Below are 26,230 nucleotides of genomic sequence, written 5' to 3'. Positions count from 1 at the left end.
CAAACCTTTCTAAACTTGTAATCTTAACAGTATTAAAAAGATGCAAACTGAAAATTACTATATGCACTGGGGGTGCATAACAAACACCTCTATAGAAAGCCTGAATCTCTAATGCTGTCTACTCATATCCAAATACAGTATCTGCAGTAAACTGTGGCTCACAACATAACTGAAGAAGCTTTGCATTTAAATTGTTTTACATAAATGCCAACATTTTTGGTGTTGTCTACCTTTTCAAAATACCATGTATCTATACTAATAAAAGGCAAAGCCATCACTGACTGACTGACTGACTCATCACTAATTCTCCAACTTCCCGTGTAGGTAGAAGGCTGAAATTTGGCAGGCTCATCTCCTTACAGCTTACTTACAAAAGTTAAGCAGGTTTCATTTCAAAATTCTACACGTAACGGCCATAACGGTCGACAACGTCCGCCATGTTGAACTTTCTTATTTATGGCCCCATCTTCACGAAATTTGGTAGGCGGCTTCCCTGCGCTAACCAAAACCAATGTACTTACTTATTTCGATGGTATGACGCCACTGTCGGCCGCCATATTGAACTTTCCAAACGTCACTAATTCTCCAACTTCCCGTGTAGGTAGAAGGCTGAAATTTGGCAGGCTCATTCCTTACAGCTTACTTACAAAAGTAAAGCAGGTTTCATTTCAAAATTCTACGCGTAATGGTCATAACTGGAACCTATTTTCCAACTTCCCGTGTAGGTAGAAGGCTGAAATTTGGTACTTATTTCGGTGGTATGATGCCACTTTCGGCCGCCATTTTGAACTTTTCAACAGTCTTTGTTACTTATGGGCCCATCTTCAAGAAATTTGATACGCGGGTTTCCAACGCTAACTGAATCCTACTTACGTACATATATACGTCCATAGCCTGCAGCTCGGTCATCGTGTGAGGCGGCGTTGGGTCTCCCATCCAAACGCCTCCCACGTTGTTGTCTGCCTGCCTATATAAGGCCGTCCGTCGCTCCAGTCTCTACATTCCCTTCCTTGTTTTGCCACGGGATTCACGTCTCCCTGCTGATAACTACAGCCTTTTTATTTAATCCACGGCTTCTCCTGTTTTATTGTTCATTTATTATGATTATAGTTATTGTGTAGGTATTTTAGACTTACTTTACATTGTTCAGGTACCCATTTCCTTTATCGTTCCAACCGTACCCACATTAACATGTCTATTGAGGTAATCACCATCGATCAAAGAACTGTCACTTACCGAGTGGTTTCCATGCCCAGAGATGGCACCTGCCTTTTCCATTCTCTTTGTTACATATTGCACGGCCATATCAGGCTCACTCTTAATATCCGGAGGAACTTTGTGTCTTATGTATTGAATGACTGGGACAGGTTCAAGGTGTGGACTGATGACGGTACAGGAAATAATTATACTACACAGGAGCACTATAAGAATGAAATACTTAAGCCCTTCACCTATGCATCTGCATGCGAGTTGATGGCTGCCACTGAATTGTTCGGTTGTCGCTTTCAAGTGTACAGAAATGGCCAAATATTTTACACCTTTGGACAACCGCCAATGCCTCTTCAACATCTTAAATTCACAGGTGACGATTTCAGTAGTGGACACTTTGATGTTTATGAATGTTTAAACTCTCAAAAGCTGGATGTGAAGTTATCGATGAAACTGGTTGTATACTTACAGCGCTTGACAGATGCCGAATGTCTCTTCAACACAAGTCCTACAAATACTGTCGTAATTGAAACAAACCATGAAACTCAAACTGATTATGACAGCAGCAATCCAAGCTGTGAGTTTTGAAACAAGATTACTGTTCACATGGCCAACTGTACGTTGCATGCTTAAGAGTAAGCTCAGTGCACAGCTTGGTCATATTACAACAGGAGGGCCGAACTCACAATGTGGTATACAAAGAGATCCTTAACAAATAATTATTGGTACATTTTCCCTCAGTTTAAAAAGATTTAAATTTCTTCTTAAAACTTTTAAGGCAGTACTTTGCCGCTGTGAAGCGCGGGTATTTTGCTATCAGTATATATAATACTCCTGCTTATTTCCATTATTTAGCCAGGTTTCTGTTATTCTTATGATATCAAAGCAATGTGCAGCTACATACAATTCCAACTCATTTATGTTATTTTAGCATAAAGGCAAACAATTTTTAAAGTATCACTTATTCTATTATGGCACTTACCTTTTTGTTTAGAAATTAAGTTATGATGTGTATTTGACATTAAACTATTAGTCTCTTCAAGGGATGTCATGATACCAGAATTTTAGTATTCGATACCAATACAATTTCACAATACTTGGTACCTTTTGATTCCGAAGGAAAAAATATAAATCCCATTAAACTGCATTTTATTACTAGTACCGCCATTGTTAAAGTGAACAATACTGTGTATTTTATTGTAATAGAATAAAAAAATGTATAAATACTAATACACTTACTTATTTGGCGGACGCCTTTATCCAAAATGACTTACAACATTTGAGTTACAACTGGTTCCACCATTTGTTTCTCCAATTGGAGCAGAGATAGATAAGGTGAGCTGCTTATAGTCACACAGTGGCAGTAGCAAGACATAAACCTACAATCTAAGGAATTGATGTCCAAAGCTTTGACCACTATGCATGCCTAAACTCTGCCACAGTAGTAACAGCAGTTTTAAAATACTGGTATACCCATCAAGGAGTTACCCAACTATTCTTTAACCTCCTTAGTGTTGGACTCAAGCGTCATTTGGGCTGTAAAAAGTTTTAACAGCGTTAGTCCCGAGTGTTTCCTGGGCAACACTGTAGTGTGTGTCTTCTCCTAGCCTCATTATTGCGTCTCATAAGAAATGCCTCTCATCAGCAGTGATGATGAAATGAATCGGTCTTCAAGCAGTGAAATTAAAATGGTCAGTGAAATTGCAAGTGATTCTGGGAATCTGAAAGTGATACTCCCATCACTTACACATGTGCTATATGCAGCTCATATTATTCATCATTGTTATTTACATTCTTGTTACACTTTCTACACATTTTCACTTAAATAACTGAAAAATATTGCTTACTATACATGAAAATTCAAACATTATATCTGTACTGATGAATTAGTGAATACCAACATAATTCAGAATATTTTAATTTAAACAAACTTGTTAAAGCTGTTTTTGTAACAATGTGCTTTTAAAATCTGGTTGGTCAGTGAATCCCTTAGATTTGTAACATTTGCTATTGTAAGATTATATTTGCATCATTATCTGTTCAAAAATAAACTAAAGGGATGAGTCAAATTGATTTAATTTTCAAATGTAACAAAAACCTGGAAATATAATTTTTCAAATTTGTCCCTCATTTTACTTTTTTTTCTTTATCTATATGTGTCTAAAGTTTAAGTTCCCACATGAAATCAAATCTTGTCAGGTTTACATTAAGCCATCATTTCAAAACTCCTAGAAAACACCCTCTGCTGGGCAGTTTTAAAATATCTTATATGACTGATCAGACTTTACTATTGCTTAGTCTGTGTACTAGTTGAGAATTAGAATATTAACTGGACCTACAGTTTGGCAGACTGCATTACATTCAGCAACATAGTTTTTAAATATATGGCGTGCTTTCACTGTTTGTCACATTTTGGGGATTATATGAATGGACATTAATTTGGCTTCAAAGCTTGCCATCTAACTCTTTATTTGGCCTATAGAACTGACAGTCTGCCCTAGAGTGCATCATTTGCTCTGTCTTGGACAATGCCAACTGGATCCAGAAGCCCTTTATGGGTGGTCTTCCAAATCCCAGAATGCAGGGAGCTCTACAGAGTGTTAGAGGCTCAGGTGTCAAATCTGCAGTTCTTTTAGTATGGTTTCCCTTTAAGCCAGTTTGTTCTTAATCTTGTTTGACGCTGATTTTGGATACATACATATACTTTTCTTTCCATTAGTCTTTTATTTTGCAACCACAGAGTTTTACCAGTGGTTTTAGAAAAATAATTTCTGTGAATCTTCACAATATTTAATCGCACCAGCTAAGGAACAAAAACATCCCAATTTTAGAATACTGACCCATTGTTGAACTGGTCTACAGGAAGTTTAGAACCTAGGAATTTCTTGAATTGTATTTAATTCTATGTATATCATGCATGCTTTACATTTCTACAATAGTGTATAATTATTATTACTGTAGCAACTAACAGACTGCAGCACCTATGTGGGGCCAAGTATATGCAGTGTTTAAAGCATGAGGAGAGTCAGGTTTGTCAGCAAACTTTTCTAGAAACATTCTTTTTGTTTCTCAGCTTTAATGGCCGAAATTACTTAAACAGGAGAGTTGTAGGAGAGCCTCTCCTGCAATTCTGGTGGCAGGAGATGATGGTCAGGAGGCCTGATAATTCTCAAGCTAGAATAGGAATTGCAAAGAGCCTGACACAAATCATCAGGTGCACAACGGAGAAATGCCGGGGATCCACTGCATTTGCAGCATATCTGTTGTTTAGGTAGCATTCCCTCTGGCATCTAACAGAGGGTGGAGGGGGCATAGGTATATAGTGCAGATACAGCACTTAGAAAGAACCTCAGCAGTGTGTTTCCCAGCTGCGGTCCTGGTGCATTGCCACCAGTGAGATGTGGACCCTGGCCTTAGGTCAGCTCATGGAGTTGGGAAAAAGAGGGGCATATAGATTGTTGGATGAGCACAGTGAGGCAGATTCAGGTGGCGTGTGTGAGCAGGCCAAGGATTGAAGCAACTGGGAGTACTCTATCTATCTATCTATCTATCCACTTGCTGCTGCAGAACGTGGCCACTGAAGAATCCAAAGGTCCTTTTTAGGGCCACTCATCAGCAGCTGACATAAAGTGGCTGACTCCACTCTTGTGGGCCCAGGAAGTTACAACTTATATACAGTACATCCATTTTGCGACAGCTAGAGCTGATGTTAGCAAGCAAGCATATGACAACCTTCCCTTGAAACTTCTGTCTTCTTTATCTCAAAATGTCTATCTTCCTTATCTAAAATAAGTACAGATGAAGAGACAACATCGAAATGAAGCAAATGCCGCAGCTCAACCACTGACAGACTGAGGAGATCGTTCCTCCTTTACACTATGCGACTCTTCAGTTCCACCCCTATGGGGTAAACGTTAACACTATACAAGATTATAGACTGTTATACCTGCCTCGCACTCTGCACCTTGCATTTTTTAACTTGCACTGTTTTTTTTATTGCTGTTTAATTAATATTGTTTTTATCAGAATAAAAAAAGTTGCAGAATAACAGCATGCAGGACGTGTGGGATGGGATGAAGATCATCACTGGCAGCAGCGCAAAGCGGGGTGTCACCGTCGAGAGAGATGTGGAGAGACCAAACCAGATGAACAACTTCTTTAACAGGTTTCACCACCCTAACCCACTCTCACCTCAGAGTACTGCATCCTCCACCAATCCTTCTGCTGATACCAGCATAATAGAGAGTTTCCCCCCACCCACAATTACAGCAGCCCAGTTAAGCAGAGAGCTGAGGAGACTTCATCCCAGCAAAGCAGTAGGTCCAGATGGAGTATCGTCACAACTGTTAAAGGCCTGTGCATTGGAGCTGGGGATTCCTCTACAGTACATCTTCAACCTGAGCCTGGAACAGGGAAGAGTCCCAAGGCTTTGGAAATCATCTTGTATCACCCCAGTCCCAAAGGTATCACGTCCTGGTGAGCTGAATGACTTCAGGCCTGTCGCACTGACATCACATGTAATAAAGACCATAGAGTGGCTGCTGCTTCACCACCTGAGGCCACAGGTCCGCCACGCCCTCGACCCTCTGCAGTTCGCATACCAGGAGAAGGTGGGAGCGGAGGATGCCATCATCCCACACTTAGTTCATGCTGTTATTCTGCAACTTCTGCTCCAGCTTTCTCCTGTATTGTTCTTTTGCCGCCCTGAGCTGGACTCGGAGTTCCTTCGGCACGTACTTGAGCTCATGCTGATCACCGCCTTTAAAAGCCCTTTTCTTCTGGTTCAAAAGGCCTTTGATATCACTTGTAATCCATGGCTTGTTGTTAGCATAGCAGCATACTGTTCTTACTGTAGATAGATTGATAGACAGACAGACACCTGCTCAGTGAGATCCGTCACTCTGCCACGGATCTCAAACTGTCCAGCTCTGTGTCTACAATAGAGCCTGCCTTCCTCACCAGTTTGTCCAGGCATGAGGCATCCCTCTTCTTTATGCTGCCTCCCCAGCACACCACCGTGTAGAAGAGGGCGCTCTCCAAAACCGTCTGATAGAACATCTGTAGCATCTTACTGCAGATGTTGAAGGACGCCAGCCTTCTAAGGAAGTATAGTTGGCTCTATCCTTTTTTACACAGAGCATCAGTATTGGCAGTCCAGTCCAATTTATCATCCAGCTGCACTCCCAGGTATTTATAGCTCTGCACCCTCTGCACACAGTCACCTCTGATGATCACAGGGTCCATGAGGGGCCTGGACCTCTTAAAATCCACCACCAGCTCCTTTGTTGATGTAGTCAGTAGTGCAGTCAACAACCTCCTCAATGTTCTCACTATGTGACCCCTGCAGGATATTCCAGTTCGTATTTCCAAAGCAGTCTCTCAGAGCCTGCTCTGCCTCAGGGGACCATTTCCTGAATGAGCGTGTGGTTCCAGGTAGCTCCCTCACCGTTGGTATGTAGTGAGGCTGAAGTAGAATCAGGTTATGATCTGCTTTCCCAAGCGCAGGCAGCAGGGTGGCGCTGTATGCGTCTTTAATGTTTGCATAAACTAGGTCAATAATCCTATTTCCCCAGGTGTTACAATCCCCATACTGGGAGAAGGCAGGTAATGTTTTCTCCATCTTCACATGGTTAAAATCTCCAGAGATTAGCACAAGCACCTCGAGGTGTTGTGTTTGTAGTTTAGCAACAGCAGAGAGGATGATGTCACACGTTATCTTCTACTAGAAAAAAAAACTATTTTTAAAAGTGGTGGTGCTGGATTTTATGCTATAATACCACATGCCAGAAGGCAGAGAACAAAATACTGTAAAAGGGGTGACTGCTCTGAAAATGTGATGTTATGCAAATGTTCTCAAAACATTTTTTTACCCTAATAAGAACAGGCTTTGTTTTTACCACACTCTGTAAAGTCTTATACCGGTTAAAACCTGTTATACTGAATACTGAAGTAACGAAATTTTCAGAATAACGAATACTTTTTGTGGGCCTAGATAAATGTTCAAAGAACATCACATTAAATGAATCTCATTTTAATTAAATGTAAATCTCAGTATAACAAATGTTTTTTTAAATAAAAATGGCCACCGAAGATGATAATCCGATGCACAAAATACTTAATGCCGCTCTCACACTTTCCGCGCACAGTCTTGGGAACCCTGCAACAGGTTGTCTCGAAGACAGAGACAGTCTGTTGTGAAATTTCCAGTTTCAAGCACTCTCGGTGAGAGTGTAGGCGTGACATCATGCACATAGTCAAATTGTGAGTCAGTGCTACACCAAGCATCCACATGGGTATTTATATTGTGTACCGATACTGTACTGTTGTTTCAAAGCTCTTCTCAAAGTTTTCTTTCAGATGAACAAAAAAAGTGAGAAACAGTGTCAATTCACTCTGAAACAAAAATTAACAATCCTGGTAAAAGTTGATTACGGAATGAAGAAAAATTTAATGGCAAAAGCATTTTGGAATCATACCTACATCTTCATCTAATGACTCCTTTAACTCTGTATTTTCATACCTGTATTGCTATTTAAAAAAAAAAAAAGTTACATCTAATGTCTTGTTTTCATTCTCTGTTTGTATTTGTATTTCTTTTTTTTTAAAAAAATAACATCTTAACATCTCATTTTCATTCTGTATTCATACTTGTATTTCTATTAATAAAGATAAAGAGACTTCAGCTCTGAGAATGTTGCATCTCACCTGACTTTAGCTGCATTGGTGGTGTATGGGATAAAAGGCTGCTTGCACTGATTGATACATTTGACCCTAATAAGGAGGAATGAGGGAATTTACCGTGGCCCGGTATTACTGTATGTATCTCTTTTGTGGCAGTAGGGGGCACTAGTGCTCCCTTGAACCCTCAGGGATGACTCCAAACACCAGGTAAAAGTTCAATACTTTTTATTTTTTCCCACAGTGCACCAAGCACCTTCCACACTACTCATAAATAAACTCTTTAAACAAACAACTACTATTAAACTCTCCTCCTCGCCCAGACACTTTGCTCCTCCACCTCCCAGCACAGCTCAGTGTCTGGACTAAGACACCGTCCTTTTATAGCCCCTGACCCGGAGGTGTTCCTGACCAATTAGACCACAGTTCCTTTTTTCTTCCGGGTCAGGGCAAACAGTCCTGCTCTTCACCCCGTGAACAAGTCGTTCCTTCCCGTCTCGTGACCGTGACGTATTCCCGGGTTATAGGGCATCACAGAGCCCATAAAACAGCGACTCCTAATGGTCCCCAAGGTATCCAGCAGGGCTGTGTATAAACACTACAAAGTCCATAAGGCCCTGCTGGACCTCGGGGCACGATCCTGCTGTCGGGAGAGCTCCTCCCGGCGGCCTAGGGGGTGAGGACCGGCATGGGAAGCCGGCAGTCGGGAGGTGAGGACCGGCATGGGAAGCCGGCAGTCCTCCACACTTTGTAGGCTCTTCCCTATATATCATTTGCACCTTACTTTCCCTTGTCTTTTTTCTTAAAAAAAATAAAAAAATAAAAAAGCGCACCAGCCAGTTTCTTTCCTGCTTGAAGGAATTCCATAATGTGCTCTTTAAGACTGAGTACTATCTCAAATGTGTGACAATTCTTATTAGTGTCATTTGTTCCTCATGGCTAGCATCTAGTGGGCAATCCAAACTTACAGACTGATATTTGGACGACTTGATGTCACACACTATATGCTCAATTACCCTCTCACTTATGGTATTAATGAGTTCGTTTTAAATTTTTTTTGCTAAGGTGGATTATGTGGTTCTGGTGTCATTTTCTAGTTGTCAATCAGGTAACACAGTTAAAAGTTGCCGTCAACCAGCCGACCTATAATGGACAGATAAGCTACCTGCAAAATGTCACTCTAACAATCAAATACCTCTGAACCAAATATAACCACTTTTATCATCACACCCATCTGTGGCACCTTACTGCCAAAAGGTAAGTGGTGTACAAAAAGAAGCATGTGACCCATAATCCACTCCAATAAGGAAAGCTTGTGGCCCTATGCAATTATGTAGGTTGCCTAAGAATAAAGGTCTTTGGATTAGCCTGCCTGTACAGGAGTCACTTCATCCTATTGCTCTCTGGTAGCCCTTTGACTGCCAAATCCAGACAGCTTTCTCATTTTTCTCTGCCACCATACCCTGACCAGGTTTGCAGGGTAAGAAGGCATATTCTTCAGTCAGATATATCTTAACATAATCATGCTGTCTAATGAGATATATTACAGGTAACGCATCTTGGGTCTATGTTAAAGAAGCATGAAAAATACACCAAAGCTGTCAGTTGGGAACAGGTTTTATTTTCGTTGCATGCTTTTTTGCTCTGCTTCAAATCTGCTATTTATATTTTAAGCAATGAAAAACTGGATGCTCTACCACTTTCAACTGCTATATTCTTTTAGCAAACTTAGCATTTTACATTAGTTTGTTTCACATTTGATTTGTTTATATCCAAACCAATTCTAGACAAACAACTCTGGAAATAACTGATTTGTGAGAGAAGCACCTCTTATCACATTCTTTGTATGAATTTTCTGACTTTACAAAAGATCAGCTGATTAAATTAAAATGTTTGCTCGACTGTTTAACTGAACCATTTGGTTAAAAAAATATTTCTTTAAAACATTAATTCAAATTAAATAATTTAATGAAAAAAAATCTCATATCACTAATATACATTATTTCATTTTCTTTTAGCTTATATAGACATAAATATGAAGCGTGTCTTTAACACTTATGATTATTCAAAACAGATAACATTAGTGACAACACTCAGTATAACAGTTGCAACCAGACCATCCAAAAGCTCATTAAATTTATCCAAACTCCAAGTATCTGAAAGGTACTTAGCTTCACTTTTTAAGAATTTATTCTAATATTATGAGTTGTTCGGGCAAAATGGCTATTCTGGGTTGATACTGGTGATATGAATTAAGGAGGTGTAACTTTTGGCTAGTTTGACTCGTATTAAAGTGTAACCAACTCATTATATGACTGAAATGGTGTGGGTGCAGATTTTGGCCTTTCTTTTCTACAGCTGGTCACCGGAGGGCCCAAATCTAAAATATCTGATTATTATAAAGAAACTGACATAGTCAGTTTTCATCTTATTCTAAATAATGGCAGTGTCCTATGCTCAATCTCCTAATGGCATATATGTTTGTACCAAATATCAGTAAAACATTATTGTATGTACCATGTGAAATGTCTGCTATAACAGCATGCCTGGTGGAAGTGGATGTTTTCCAAAGGTGAAAACAAATTAGCTCACCCTCTTTTAAAGGACAAGAAAGCCACTGCCAAATAAAACAAATTAGCTTTAAGGTACTCTTAAGTACAACAACCACTGAGAGATTTAAGTATTTGCCATATTTGCTGATCTTGATTAGGATTAAAATCAAATCAAATTAATTTGTCACATATAAATTATACACACAGTACAATATACTGTGAAATGGTTCGTTGCACAACTCCATATGATTATGCCTTAAGGCTAATATAAATCAAAAATAACAATCCATTACTTTATAAATTCAAATACCATTAAAATATTTATAAATATGTAATAAATAATAACTAATACATAATAATCAATAAATATATTAATAACTAAATAGATGACTTAAATAACTTAATGTGAGAGAGATAACAATAGGGCATCATGTATTTTTAACACTTTCTGTATTTAACATGTGAATGAACTGACTTTAGGCGGCAGTAGCATTTACCTGATTGCAGCAAAGAAAAGAAGCCATTGTTGGGATAGCTACTATCATGGATAATTTTACCTGCCCTGGTTCGACATTGCTTGGTGTAGATGGTCCTGGAGTTTATGGAGTGCATGCCCAGTGATGTGATCTGTTAACTGCACCACTCCCTGCAGAGCCTTGTGGTTCTGCTGTGTGCGGTTCCCAAACAAGGCAGTGATACTTTGTGTCAGTATACTACCAATGGTGGTATAGAAGTTCTTTACTATCTAGCAGAGCAGCCTTAAATCCCTGAAGTGTCTGAGGTGATACAGATATTGCTGTGCCTTTTTCACTAAGGTGACAGTATGCTTGGAACAGGTTATAGACTCTCCATGATATGGACACCAAGGTATCTGAAACTGTTCACCCTTTCTGCCAGAGTACTATTAATACTGAGGGGGTGATAGTGCTTCATTTGTTTCCTCCCAAACTCTACAGTGAGCTTCTTTGTCTTGCTGACATTCAGTAGAAGCCTGTTGGCCTGACACCAGTGTGACAGACTCGCAACTTCATTCAGGTAAGCCAGCTCATTATTGCTAGTTATCAGGCCTACCACAACAGTGTCATCAGCAAACTTGACATTGTATTAAAGTTGTGTATAGCTGTGCAGTCATATGCGTATAGGAGTACAGTAGTGGGTTTAAGACATGGCCATGTTGAGCACCTGTGTTGAGACTGAGGAATGAGGAGGTGTAGTCACCTGATCAAACCACTGGAGGTCAACCTATCAGAAACTTAAAAATCCAACGGCACAATGAAGTTTGGTGGTCGGCTTAAAATGGTTTGCTGTGTTAAATGCAGAGATATCGTCTATAAATAGCATTCACACAATTCCCTTTTGCTATCTAGGTCAGGCAATGCTGTATGAAGGATCAGGTGATGGCATCCTCTAAGGATCTGCTGGAGTGATATACAAACTGTAATGGATCCAGATCTTTTTTTTCTGTGCCTGTGCCTGGCTTGTCAGACTCCCTTACTACAATTTGGCAGTTATTCTACAATCAGCTGATGGAGAGATATTGTTGCTTGTTAGTTTTGTTGATTAGTTTCTACTTTGATTTTGATGTAATTGAACAAATCTGCATCCTTAAATGTGATGGTTCTGCACTCAGTCATAAGTATAAACTATTCTTTCACTTAGCTTTGAGAGTTCTCTGCGACTGCACTTGATGAGGATTGCTATGCTAGAACAAAGTATTTTGTGCTACGTTATTGTATTTCTCTAAATTGCCGTTCCCAGGAATTATTCCATTATTTGTTTTCCTACCAGGTTTTTTTTTTTTTTGGAGTTTTATTTTTATTGTCTTCTTAGGCAATCAAGTCTAGGAAGTTATCAGAAAACGGCCTGTTAAAGCCCATTGAGGCACTCCTTGTGTGATTATGGGCTATACAAGAAATAAATTGATGTTGTTTTGGCAGAGAAGAAAAAGAACATTTTTGACTAGCGTCTGCAAGCAATTCATTGCTATAAGCATTAGTGCAACAGGATGATAGTCATTCAGGCAAACTTGGACATTATTTCATAGGTACAAGGACAATGGTGGACCTTTTAAAGGACATTTGAAAGACAAACTGGATTAAGGAGAGATTAAATATTACCGTGAACACTGGTGCAAGATAATCAGCACATACAGTATCTTGAAAACGGGTCCCAGAATCCCATCTGGACCTGCTGCTTTCCTGATGTTTACATTTTTAAAAGCTCTGCTTATGGCATATTCCAACAAAGTGAGTGCTGTTTCCACACTGCACAATTCTACTGCCGCAGATGTATGAGACCACTGGCTGAAATAAGCAGTACTAACATCAAAGTATGCATAGAAAATATTAAGCCTGGAGTTGCTTTATAGTCAGTTATTGTTCACAGACCTTGCCACATACATCTAGGATTAGACTGGTCAAACTGTCTAAACTGTCTTTTCACTTTCTCCTCATATTGTGGCTTGGCAGTGTTCACCACCCTCCTTAGATTACACGAGGAGGCACTGTTAGCCATCCATATTCCCAGACACAAGCCCAGAGTTGTATGCATTGGTGCGAGTGTTAAGTGCATCGCAAATGGTTTTGCCCACCCAAAGTTGTATTGATGATGAATTTTGGTGCGATTTTATTTGTGAGAAATCCAATATAACTTATTACAGCTTCTGTAAATATGTTGATGTCATCATTAGAGCTGCATCTGAGCATTTCCAAGTCAGCAACACTCAGCATATTCTGGAGAATGGCCTCTGATTGTTTTTTCCAACACACGGCTTCACACATAACTGGAGCTTCCTGCCATATCCTTTGTTTGTATTTGAGAATAAAAAAATGGCGGTATGGTTCAGATTTGCCAAATGGAGGCAACGTCTTTGCCTGATAGCCATCTTTAAAAGGAGAATAGCAATAGTCAATTGTTCCAGCTCTGTTGTAGAGCATGTAATGTGTTGATAAAAATTTAGTATTACTATTTTCATACTAGCATTGATGAAATAGCCACCTATGATGAAGGCAGTGTCCAGATTAACATTTTGTTGTGGTAAAATGTTTCATATAGTTTTGTCTGGGCAGTGTTTGTGTCTGCTTGAAGTGGAGTATACATGGCTGTGACAACGACAGATGTAAACTCCAGAGGAAGATAAAATTGTGTGCATTTAATCATCAGGCGCTCCAGATTGAGCAAACAATAGCTTGTCATGTTCCTGCTGTTGCACCAGTTGCTGTTGACCTTCAGACACACACCTCCACCTTTCAATTTGCCAGACTCCTCTGTTCAGTCTATACGATAAACAGAGAGGGATTCAGCATTTCAATTCACATGGTCTGGTACTGTTGGAGTCTGCCAAGTTTTTATGGAGCAAAAGATGTTAAAGTCTCCAACGTCTCGCTGGAACTTTTCCCTTGCTCTGATGTCATACAGCTTATTCTCCAGTGAGTAAACACTGGCTAGTAGGACACTGGGCAGAGATGGTCAGTGTGCTCTGGTCTTCATCCTGTTAGGTACTCCAGCACATTAACCTCAATGTTTCTCTAAGGTGCGTCTGCAGATTTTGTCCCCAATTTTACTAAAGATCTCACTTGGCCAAACCAATTCAAAGAATATGGGGTCAGACATCTGATGAGTAACCACTGATACTATGTTTATAAGTGTCATGGCAATCATAATAAATGCAACCCATTGTAGAGGCTGTAAACACAGAGCATGATTAGAGCTGGCGTCTAGTGGTGTCATCTTACAGAATATCATTCCAGGATATTGTGATGTGCTGAAAGTCATCTCACATTGTAGAGTTCTGCAAGAGATTACATAACATACAACTAAAACTATTTTACTTTCTGCAGATTCAATTTACAATACCAAATTGGACAGATAAAGTTCTGAAAGAACTTTAGTCTGCTCAGCTGAAGCCAAAACAAAATGTTCTTCAACACTTAATTCACTTCTCTATACAAGGAAAATCACACAAGCCACAATTATTACAGATCATAATGGGAAATGGGTTGTTGAGTGAGATATAAATTGCATAGAACTTAAATGTTCAAATAAGACAGAGAAGCAAGAGGGTGTTTAGCAGCAAATAATAAGATCAGTGGTATATAATGAGGCCAATGGAATGGAAGAAAGCAAATATGAGGAGCAGCTATGAAATGTCTCTAGGAAATAGCAATAAATGTTATAATAGAACAAACACAGATATGCCTGAGAAGAAGATGGCCTCAAGAAAATAATAAGCATATGAAGAAAAGTCATGATTTTAAAAAATAAATAAACAGTAATTTCTAGGCTAAATTAATAATATATGTTCTTAGTTCCTGCTTAGACGTTATAACTACAGACTCAACTCAGCTGGAATGTGTAATCAAAAAGACAACTAATGAAAAGTTATGTAATTAACAAAAATCCAGAAAACTATTAAAAACTGACAAAAGGTATATACAGTATAGCTGTCTATCACCATTAGTTGTACTATCATCTACAGTACCGAAGTATTAAGAATTAAGTAATTTAAAGCTAAAGGCAAATTCAACTCAAAAAATGCAAGGTTTTTAAGACAAATTCCTATAAATAGTGCTTATGACCATAGATGAAAAATAGCAAAACAGGAAAAGGTGTAAGTAGTATATACACTGTATAGTGTGTTCACTAGTCATAATTTGTACATGCCTTATTCTTCGGGTAATTAAATCGCCATGTGGATTATCAGAAATGCTTCAATTTAGTATTTAAAACTGTGACTCTTGTTTAGCTTTAGTAGTCCAGATAGCTTGTTCTGTAAACATTCTCAGATTATAGGTAATTCTAAAAGCATTCTTTTTCAAGAAAATGGTTATATGTATTAAAAAGTACATTTTTTATAACCTCTAGTTTGTTTATCAAAGTTAAATTACAGAAAGAATATTAATTTTTCTAAAAAGAAAAAAATAATACCTGTATTTTACTTTTTGGTGATGATCGTCTGACAGGTAACTGCTCTCCACAAGAAAATGCCCACAACTGATTCGCTTACCACAAGAGTCAATGATGGCTTTACATCTATAAATGAAAACATAAGCAGCAATTATACTTTTAAAGTCTTCTGTGAAATACCCTAGTTAAAACCAAACTCAATACATCTTGCTTGGCCTATAAAACCAAGGTACAGGTTGATTTTTGATGGTCTACAAAGAGAACAGAGCTGCAGCTGAGTTTGAGTGCAATGAGTATGTGTGAGCATTACTGTATATAGGTCCACTGATTATTTGTATGTCCATGGTGGTTTCCAGATGATTCTTCTTGGTATTGTCCTTTTCATCACCTTTCTTTTGGAGCCACTGTAATTATTGTAAATTGCACCTGCATTTATATTTGCTCTTCATTCATGTTGTTGCACTGAAAATTATATAACTGCAAGAGATTATTTTTGTAAATAGTTTACTAGCACTGTTGTAACAAAACCAAAGTACTATTTTCACATTGTTGCGTCTGTGTCTTGATTCTCTTCACTATTCATCCATTCAGATACCTGGAATTTTAGTCATTGCAAGGATGACATTGCTTGGGACATCATAGGATAAAACCCTACAGAGAGTTCAATGCCATGCTTGCATCATTGGTTTGGCATAGGAAGTGATGTGTGCTTGTTTACAAAAACATATTCTGAATGTCAGACTTGCAGAGAAAGAAGCAATGACAATGTCAAAGCAAAACTGCAAAACTATCGCTGCTGGGGCACCTAAGGACAGAGTTCACCTAGATATTCTTAGGCTCCTTCCCTTGTCACAGTTGGGCAACAGATACATTCTCATCATATTGGAAATGCCTCCACCCAGTTCATAATATAGGAAGAGGTATTTCCAATACCAAGGCAGGGAGCTAAATAATTGCAAAAAGGCACATTTTGGAAATCCTCTTGAGATGCAAATTGATCAAGGTTGACATTTTGAGAGTGCTGTTTTTGCTTAGGTATGTTGTTAATTGCAAATTACCAGAACTTCCAAAACTCCTTACCATTCCTCACTAAATGACCAATTGAACCATACCCTCTTATAGACTTAGATTAAAAGAATTGGAATGAATATCTTCCTATGCTCACTTCAAGTCTGTTGTATTACTGCTCATTCTACCACTGGCTTTTCTCTTAACCGACTCATATTAGGAAGGGATGTTCATGATATTTGGTTGAGAATTTAAGGCACTACCCAAGAGAAAGAATATTTTTGGTTTTCTGAGAAACTTACACTACAGTCATTTACAAGCTCATGATGTGTCTCAAAAGCAACTGTGTAGCACCTAAATTAGACAAAAGTAGTTTTAGAATATATGAGCAGCAAAATGTTGGGGACTATGTCAGAGTCAGAGAAATGAGTCACTAAAAGATTACAGTCCAAAATTTCAGAGAACTTAACAAGGTCCTGAAGATACCGAGTGGAAAGCATAGCATATATCTTTTTACTGTACTTTGTACAGGTAAAAATATATATAAACTGAACTGAACTGATTAAACTCTGTTGTATTTTTAATAAAAGCCTGAAACCTGGCCCTTACTGTGGCATGTCAATTAAAAAAAATCTCTAAATGAAAAAGGCATTATCACATTTTTTACTGTAGGCATTGCTGAAGATCTGGTAATAAAAGTTCTCAGGACAACCTTTGAGAGTGAGCAAACTCACTGACACTCACCGATATCAATTAATCCAAAAATATATGGGGAAAATGTGTAGAACCTGATGCTCTGAAGCAGGAATTACAGCTCTGTGCTACCACTCTTACAGTGCTAAAACTGATACTGTAAAACTGTTCTTTGGCTTCATAGTTAGTTTGCTGACTGGGAATTATTTCTTATTATTGGTAAACAAACAAATGGAAAGTCTGAACAAAAAAGGTGTCCCCAGTAGACCTCCCCATGGATTTATATAGGTAACTAATGAGGAAACACACAAAACTTTGTTGTCCACAAAGCTCCACCGCATTCCACAATTCCGTCCTTAAAGAAATTGCTCCAATAATTTTGGAAAACTAGTAACAGAGAGCTAAATTTACATATGACATATTGGACACAAATAAACCTATTATGTAACATTGCTACAACTTTACACTATGTTTCCTAGAAACACTTCACATGTAGCTTTTAATGCATATTACTACTTTCATCAACTTTACATGTCACATTAAAATTAACTGAACCTGCTTAATTTGCACCTTAGATATTGTTATTAACCTTACAAAAACATTAACTGACCATTCACTATGAAAGGAGGACCAGACGGTTTATACTTTTTAGCCCCAACTTGAAAGTTGCATTTCATTCTGAAAAATGGAAACCAAACTGAGTACCTGAATATTTACATGAACATCTATTCTACAGTGTAGCACAAGACTGATTTTGAATACCACTCCTGCTCCTTTTTAGAAATTAAATTTCCTCCTCTACAATCAACCCACCTGCACTGCTAAAATTATGTTGCACATTACAAAATATTAGATTGAGTAATGATTAAATGACCTGTGAACTCTTAACTGTGACTTAATTATTAGAGAATATTAGGTCTTGGCATAGTTCTCTCATTGTTATTCAGACATGTAATCTTTCAATTAATATGGCAAATGTAATTAGGAAGTAGTAATTTACCTTCTTGTTTCCTTGTCAACTACTAGACACCGGATACCATGACGAAGACAGTAAATCCCACCAAAAACAGCACACATCCTGTATGGAAGCAGAGACATTATAAAAAGATAATAAAATAAGTTACTTAAAAAACTAAAATATTTAAGTGTAATTGATCATTCTTAAAAATTTACATTACACTTAGCATTACAATCCAGGATTTACATTAAGGTACTCGTTCTGGAAAAAAATATTTGCTTGTTATTTATTTAAATTATTGCAATTCTCAATACCAGTAGCTACTGACCTTTTTTTTTTTTTTTTTAAGTATTCTATTAAGGAACTATGAACTATGTTGCTTCTCCTGGTCATTTTAAATTGAGATATTTGAGTGAATGGGATCACGATATCCACTCTGACAGTCACAATACCACACTATCATGTTACATTACAGTTAATTACATAAGCATGTGCAGTAAAATGATGGGTATGCCAAAAATTAATGCATCCAGGTGGCCATCCGTGACTTTAATTCAAATGACTGTGTAATACAAAAGCTTATTTTGTGCTGTAAAATTGTTAAGTTGAGTTGGTTTTTTCCCCATCCATTGTCATTAAGTTCACATATATTGAAAATCTCAAGTCCTCTGTCTGCATAACTTTAAATTACATTTGCATATGAACATTAATATTGTGTGGGAATGTACTTCCCCGTTACAGTTTTGGATGTGAAAAGAGCTATGAAATGGTTAGACATAATTACTATTTTGCAGTGAGATTAATTATTAGTTTAGAAGGGATTCAGGCATTTAATAGACCTCTAAGTTTAGAAAAACAAAAAATTATATTTTACTTCAGTGAGTTAAATGGCTGTAGCTCAGTATCAAGATCTCAAAAACACAGAATGCATTTACTCAAGGCATTGTCAAAATTAAGAAAACCTTAATGAATACAATATTGTTAAGCTATAACCTCTAAGGAATCTCTTCAACATCCATTGCTTGCTCAACACACCTAGTGAACATGAATAGTTTTGTATCCAAAATAAAAAAAAAAAAAAAAAGTCTTAGGAGGTGAAGCATTTTGTTTAAAATATTTGCGTCTGCCATAAAAGATTAGGTTTCTTTACTAGTAGGATTTCAGAATTTATAGATATTAGGTAGTTTTTGTCCCAACTAACAATTGGATACTATTTCCATCACAGTCAATCTCAGTGGTAGTCTTATGTTGTAAAAGTGAAAGCTGTATGCTGGGTGACATTATAACATACTTAAGTACAAAACTAAAAAACAAAGTTTGTACATTAACATTTTTCATTTAAATGCAATGAAATACTAAAAGCTCTTACAAAAGAACTATAACTAATGTTGTTCACTAAAAAAAATTACAACAATCTAGACGAAAACAGGCCATTCAGCCCAGCAAAGTTCACCAGTCCCATCCACTTATTTCTTCCAAAAAACAATCAAGTTGAGTTTTGAAAGTCCCTAGAGTAATACTGTCTACCACACTACTTGGTAGCTTATTTCAAGTGTCTATTATTCTTTGTGTAAAAAAAAACTTCCTAATGTTTGTGCAAAATTTACCATTAAAAATTTAAAAAATGTGTCCCAATGTTCTTGATGAACTCATTTTGAAATAACAGACTTGATCCACTGTACTAATTCCCTTCATAATTTTAAACACTTCAATCATGTCACCTCTTAATCTTCTTTTGCTTAAACTGTATAGGCTGAGCTCTTTTAATCTTTCCTCATAATTCAACCCCTGTAGCCCTGGAATCAGCCTAGTCGCTCTTCTCTGGACCTTTTCTAGTACTGCTATATCCTTTTTGTAGCCTGGAGACCAAAACTGCACACAGTGCTCCAGAAGAGGCCTCACCAGTGAATTAGTTGAGCATAACCTCCTTGGACTTGTACTCCACACATTGTGCTATATAACCTAACGTTGTGTTTGCCTTATTAATGGCTTCTGAACACTTTCTGGGAGTCGATAGTTTATAGTCCATTATGACTCCTAAATCCTTCTCATAAGGTGTACTCACAATTTTCCGAACAACCGTTGTGTATTCAAACCTAACATTTTTACTTCCTATGTGTAATACTTTATATTTACTGACACTGAATTTCATCTGCCACAAATCTGCCCAAGCCTGTATACTATTCAAGTTCTTCTGTAATGATTTAATAGATTCCAAATTATCTGTTAATCCACCTATCTTGGTATCATCTGCAAACCTAACCAGCTTGTTACTTATATTTCAATCTACAGGGTGTAGCAGAAATAACTCCCACATTTCAAAAAAATCACCGTGGGGTCCCCAAAGCAGGTAGAGGGGTGCGGCCCGTTCCGTTAGGTACGGTACATAATAAAGTTTTCAGTCGTCTCCATGCCGTGGTCGGGTGAGCATCGAGGCTTTGTAGTGGAGGCTTTTTTCAAAAATGGCGAATCTGTAGCTGCGACGCAGAGGGTGTTTCGCACGCAGTTCGGTTTACGTGCTAATGAAAGTGTTCTAGACCGGAAAACGATTTTGCTGTGGGTTCAAGAGTAAGGGCGATAGGATCTGCACTGTAGAGAAAAACACCCAGAAGTCTCAAAAATGTGAGAACACCCGAAAACACTGCTGCAGTGAGGGCTTCAATTGAGCTGTCTCCAACGCGTTCAGCACGGAAACATGCCTCAGCTCTTCAGATTTCAGAAAGAACTATGAGGCGAATTTTGCATAATGACCTTCATTTACACCCATACAAGATTATGATTGGTCAGGAATTGTCTCCTGCAGACTGGGGAGGACATATGGATGGTTGTAACGGGATCCTCGCAGCTGTGCCTCCCACTGGCATTCTGTGCAGTAGCGATGAGGCCCATTTCCAACTTTCTGGCACAGTGAACAAACAAAAGTTTCGCTAGTGGGCTGCTGAAAACCCTCGAGAACTCCATGACCCCTTCACAGCCCAAAAGTGAAAGTTTGGTGTGCTGTGTCGTCTATAGGCATCATTGGGCCTTACTTTTTTGAAGAGGGTGGAGTCACAGTTACTGTGAATTCCAATTGATACTGCAACATGTTGGAAAATTTTCTGCACCTGAAAATTGAAGAGTATGGGGAAGAACACAACCTAGAGGACTTCTGGTTCCAACCGGATGGAAATACAGCCCATACAGCACATCATTTGCGCTCGCCTGATTTAAGTCCTTGTGACTTTTTTCTGTGGGGGTACCTCAAGGCCGAGGTTTTTCGCCCGACATACTAGTGAGAGTAATGGCAAACTTCCAAGAACGGCTCCAAATGTGTATCAGCCATCAAGGCCACAATTTGGACGAAATAATTTTTAAAATTTAAAGTAAAAAAACTTTTTTTATATCTACATTTGGAAAATAAAAAGCTTTTGGTGATACCTCATAGCATTTTTTTCAATTCAAAGGCTTATTCCTTACAACTTACTTACAAAAGTTAAGCAGGATTCATTTCGAAATTCTACACCTAACGGTCATAACGGTTGACAATGTCCGCCATGTTGAACTTTCTAATTTCTGGCTCCATCTTCATGAAATTTGGTAGGCTGCTTCCTTGCGCTAACTAAAACCAATGTACGTACTTATTTTGGTGGTATGACGCCACTGTCGGCCTCCATATTAAACGTTCCAAAGTCACTAATTCTCCAACTTCCTGTGTAGGGAGAAGGCTGAAATTTGGCAGGCTGATTCCTTACAGCTTACTTACAAAAGTTAAGCAGGTTTAATTTCGAAATTCTACGCGTAACAGTCAAAGCAGGTTTCATTTCGAAATTCTACGCGTAACGGTCATAACGGTAGACAAACGTTCGCCATGTTGAACTTTCTTATTTATGGCCCCATCTTCATGAAATTTGGTGGGCGGATTCCCTAAGCTAACCGAAACAAATGTACGTGCTTATTTCGGTGGTATGACGCCACTGTCGGCCGCCATATTGAACTTTCCAATGTCACTAATTCTCCAACTTCCCGTGTAGGTAGAAGGCTGAAATTTGGCAGGCTCATTCCTTACAGCTTACTTACAAATGTTAAGAAGGTTTCATTTCGAAATTCTATGTGTAGCGGTCATAACGGTCGACAACGTCCGCCATGTTGAACTTTCTTATTTATGACCCCATCTTCACGAAATTTGGTAGACGGCTTCCCTGTGCTAACCAAAACCGATGTACGTACTTATTTCGGTGGTATGACGCCACTGTTGGCCGCCATATTGAACTTTCCAACGGTCTTTGTTACTTATGTGCCCATCTTCAAGAAATTTGATACGCAGATTCCCAACGCTAACTGAATCCTACTTATGTACATATATACAGTGGAACCTCGATTATCCGGTCTTCAATTAACCGTGCATTTGGTTATCCGGGATTGTCAAAAAAAAAAAAAGTGTGAGACATCACAAAACCACCAAGATTTCACCTCCAAGAATTCTGACTACAGGAATGTACACTACGTGTGTCACAGCTAAAGTTTTCTTTGTTAATGGGTTTCTGAGAATTACTCTAAAAGGATTGAAAGTACAGTATAGCATCTGTGCACCAGCCAGGCGATCCCCTGCTATGAAAAACCATTAGACTTAATCCAATGCAGAGGACTAGTTCTGAACACTCTCCCTCCCCTTTTTCCAAACTCAGACGACTGCCATTCGTCAATAAGTTTTGTATGGGTCGCGCGGTCCGTGTAGGCGATGCCTTGTTCCGGGTTCATTCAGTTGGCGTCCGCACCTCGAGGTTAGAAAGCGGTTTTGCATAAGTTCGTGCCGAAATGTCGGGGTCCAGTGCGGGAGCAAAAAGAAAAAGAGTTGTTTTGTCAATTGCTACGAAACTGCAAATTGTTGAACGTGCTGAAAAGGGGGAATTTAACATAGGAAATCAAACAGTGCGTGATATTGATCGGAAGAAAGATGAACTCTACAAGTTCGTAACTTCATCCGATACATTTAACGGGACAAGTGCACGCAAGACAACAAAGGGTTCAAAATTTGACGATCTGGATAGAGCTGTGTTTGAATGGTTCAAGCAAAAACGCACCGAGGGATATCCTGTACCCGGGCCATTGCGCAGTGGTAGTGCTGCTGCTTTGCAGTAAGGAGACTGTGGAAGATTGTGGGTTCGCTTCCCGGTTCCTCCCTGTGTGGATAGCGCTTTGAGTACTGAGAAAAGCGCTATATAAATGTAATGAATTATTATTATTATTATTGCTACTCGAAAAAGCGAAATGGTGTCACTGTGAGATGAAGATTCCTGAACCATTTGCTGCGTCTCAAGGATGGCTGCAATGTTTCAAATCTCGCCATGGAATTAGACAGTTGGATATCCAAGGTGAGAAACTAAAGCGGCGATTCTGACACTGCAGCACTATACGTAACGGTATTTAAATGTCTTGTCGAGGCTCATAATCTTTCGCCTGACCAGCTTTATAATGCTGACGAGACTGGGTTGCACTGGAAGGCTTTGCTGTCAAAAACGCTCGTATCAAAAGAAGAAAAGTCTGCTCCAGGTCACAAGTCCAGTAAGGAACGAATAACAGTGCTAGTATGCGCTAACGCTAGTGGTTCGCACAAATTGAAACTCATATGCATTGGAAAGTCTAAGAATCCACGATCATTTAAGTGAACACAAATGCGCAATTTTCCTGTTCTTTACTACAATCAGACCAAAGCATGGATGAACAGAGAGATTTTTAAAGATTGTTTTTTTAAACATTTTGTTCCTGCTGTTCGAGACCATCTATGCTCCAAAAATTTGCCACAAAGAGCTGTGTTACTGTTGGACAACGCACCTTCCCATCCTAGCGAAAATGTCCTGAAAACAAGCGATGACCAGATTTTCGTCGCATATCTTCCTCCAAACCTGACGTCGCTTAAGCAACCTATGGACCAGGGCGTCTTAGAAGCATTCAAGCGTCGTTACAAGAAATCTTTACTCCGTTCAGTCTTGGAAGCAGACGGAGATCTCCGTGAGTTTTACAAGAAATGGACAATTAAGGATGCAATTTTTTCATGTTCAGAGAGTTGGGATGACATGCCGAACTTAACCTTTCGAAAGTCATGGCAAAAATTGTTCCCTGATGTAATGGATAGTGTTGAAAACGTCAATGACAGTGAAAGCCAAGAAATAACAGCGGCATCGCTTTTGGAGGAAATTCAAAATGTAAATGGATTTGAAGACGTAGACAGAGAAAACATCGAAGAATGGCTACTCTCTGACATTGATCAGCCTGGATATCAAGTGAAAGACGACGACGCCCTTGCTGCAGAAGTGAAGTCAAGTGCGGAATTGCCTGAAGAAAGCGACGATGACGCAGTTGATGACGAACCTTCAGAAAAGAAAGCTTCGATTGCAGAAGCACTAAATTGTACCGAAACATTGCTAGACTTTCTTGAGCAGGAAGCGGATTCAAATTTTAGTGACATCCTAACACTTCGCAAGCTCCGCACGTCAATAAAATTGAAGTGCTGCAAGAACACAAAGCAGCGTGTCCAGTCTGATTTTGTCAAGAAAACTTCATAAACAACACAAGAAAGGTAAGAATTTCACTGTACAGCACCTATTCTAGCATTTGTGAATTTTTATAATTTTTGATTATCCAGATGACGGGCTCCGGTCATTAAACCGGATAATTGAGGTTGTACTGTACATCCATAGCCTGCAGCTCGGTCACCGTGTGAGGCGGCGTTGGATCCCCCATTCCAACACCTCCCACGTTATTGGCTTCCTGCCTATATAAGGCCGTCCGTCGCTCCGGTCTCTACATTCCCTTCCTTGCTTTGCCACGGGATTCACGTCTCCCTGCTGATAACTATAGCCTTTTTATTTAAACCACGGCTTCTCCGCTGTTTTATTGTTCATTTATTACGATTATAGTTATTGTGTAGGTATTTCAGACTTACTTTACATTGTTCAGGTACCCATTTCCTTTATTGTTCCAACCGTACCTCCATTAACATGTCTATCGAGGTGATCACCATCGATCAAAGAACTGTCACTTACCGAGTGGTTTCCATGCCCAGAGATGGCACCTGCCTTTTCCATTCTCTTTGTTACATATTGCATGGCCATATCAGGCTCACTCTTAATATCCGGAGGAACATTGTGTCTTATGTATTGAATGACTGGGACAGGATCCAGGTGTGGACTGATGATGGTACAGGAGATAATTATACTACACAGGAGCACTATAAGAGTGAAGTGCATAAGCCCTTCACCTATGGTTCTGCATTTGAATTGATGGCTGCCACGGAATTGTTCGGTTGTCGCTTTCAAGTGTACCGAAATGGCCAAATATTTTACACCTTTCGACAAACCGCCAATGCCTCTTAAACATCTTAGATTCACAGGTGACAATTTCAGTAGTGGACACTTTGATGTTTATGAATGTTTAAACTCTCAAAAGCTGGATGCGAAGTTATCGATGAAACCGGTTGTAGGCTTACAACGCTTGCCAGATGCCGAATGTCACTTCAACCCAAGTCCTGCAAATACTGTCGTAATTGAAACAAACCATGAAACTCAAACCGATTATGACAGCAGCAATCCAAGCTGTGAGATTTGAGACAAGATTACTTTTCACATGGCCAACTGTACGTTGCATGTTCAAGAATAAGCTAAGTGCACAGCTTGGTCATATTACAACCGAAGGGCCGAAATGACAATGGAACTGACTTCCATTCCGTGCTATATAAAATCATCACATTCAAATATTAACAGTTCCCACACACCCAAGGACCGTTCTTCCTACATTTACGACACCTGTACTTGCTGCAGTGTACACACCTCTCTGTGCTATGGTTCCTATTACACTGAATGAGCACCTAACACTGTACTTTCTTCCCTGGGGGAAGGTCCCACATCAGAGAATTTCCAGTTCCTGCATAAATTCACACCCAATCTGATGCTGTTCGTTTTCAAATAATATTGCATTACTGCGATGATGTTTTCACATATATTGTCTCTTTCTTTCAGGTGTGTAATAGAAACCACAGCATAGAGAGAAGTGGGTACATTGCTTCTTTCAGGAAAAGGCGATGGAAAAAGTGCACTTGAATAAAAGTGCACTTTTGTTATACTTTTACACCAACATATGTTCCTGTGTTTGAGCGACACGGGCAGATGGGAAGTGTCTGATGATTGCATATAGCGCCGAAGTTAATGCTCTTTACCATTCTCTCCTCTGCATGTCCTGGAGTACAAAAGAA

At 39.0% G+C, this 26,230-nt stretch overlaps 1 protein-coding gene across 2 annotated transcripts in view; it reads right to left on the bottom strand.

Annotated features, from left to right (window-relative positions):
• chm (CHM Rab escort protein) overlaps positions 1-26,230 on the bottom strand; it is a 283,130-nt gene that overhangs the window by 122,633 nt on the left and 134,267 nt on the right. For both annotated transcript variants that reach the window (XM_039765765.1, XM_039765766.1), the window contains exons 9-10: positions 18,046-18,123; positions 15,366-15,470 (exon numbers count right to left, since the gene is read on the bottom strand). In XM_039765765.1, the coding sequence (XP_039621699.1) occupies positions 15,366-15,470; positions 18,046-18,123 (183 nt within the window). The remainder of the gene's footprint in view (positions 1-15,365; positions 15,471-18,045; positions 18,124-26,230) is intronic.

Source organism: Polypterus senegalus, chromosome 10 (genome assembly GCF_016835505.1).
Source record: "Polypterus senegalus isolate Bchr_013 chromosome 10, ASM1683550v1, whole genome shotgun sequence".
Classification (NCBI taxonomy): Eukaryota; Metazoa; Chordata; class Cladistia; order Polypteriformes; family Polypteridae; genus Polypterus; species Polypterus senegalus.
The sequence above is the reverse complement of the archived record's forward strand: the minus strand, read 5'-3'. Positions and strand labels throughout refer to the sequence as shown.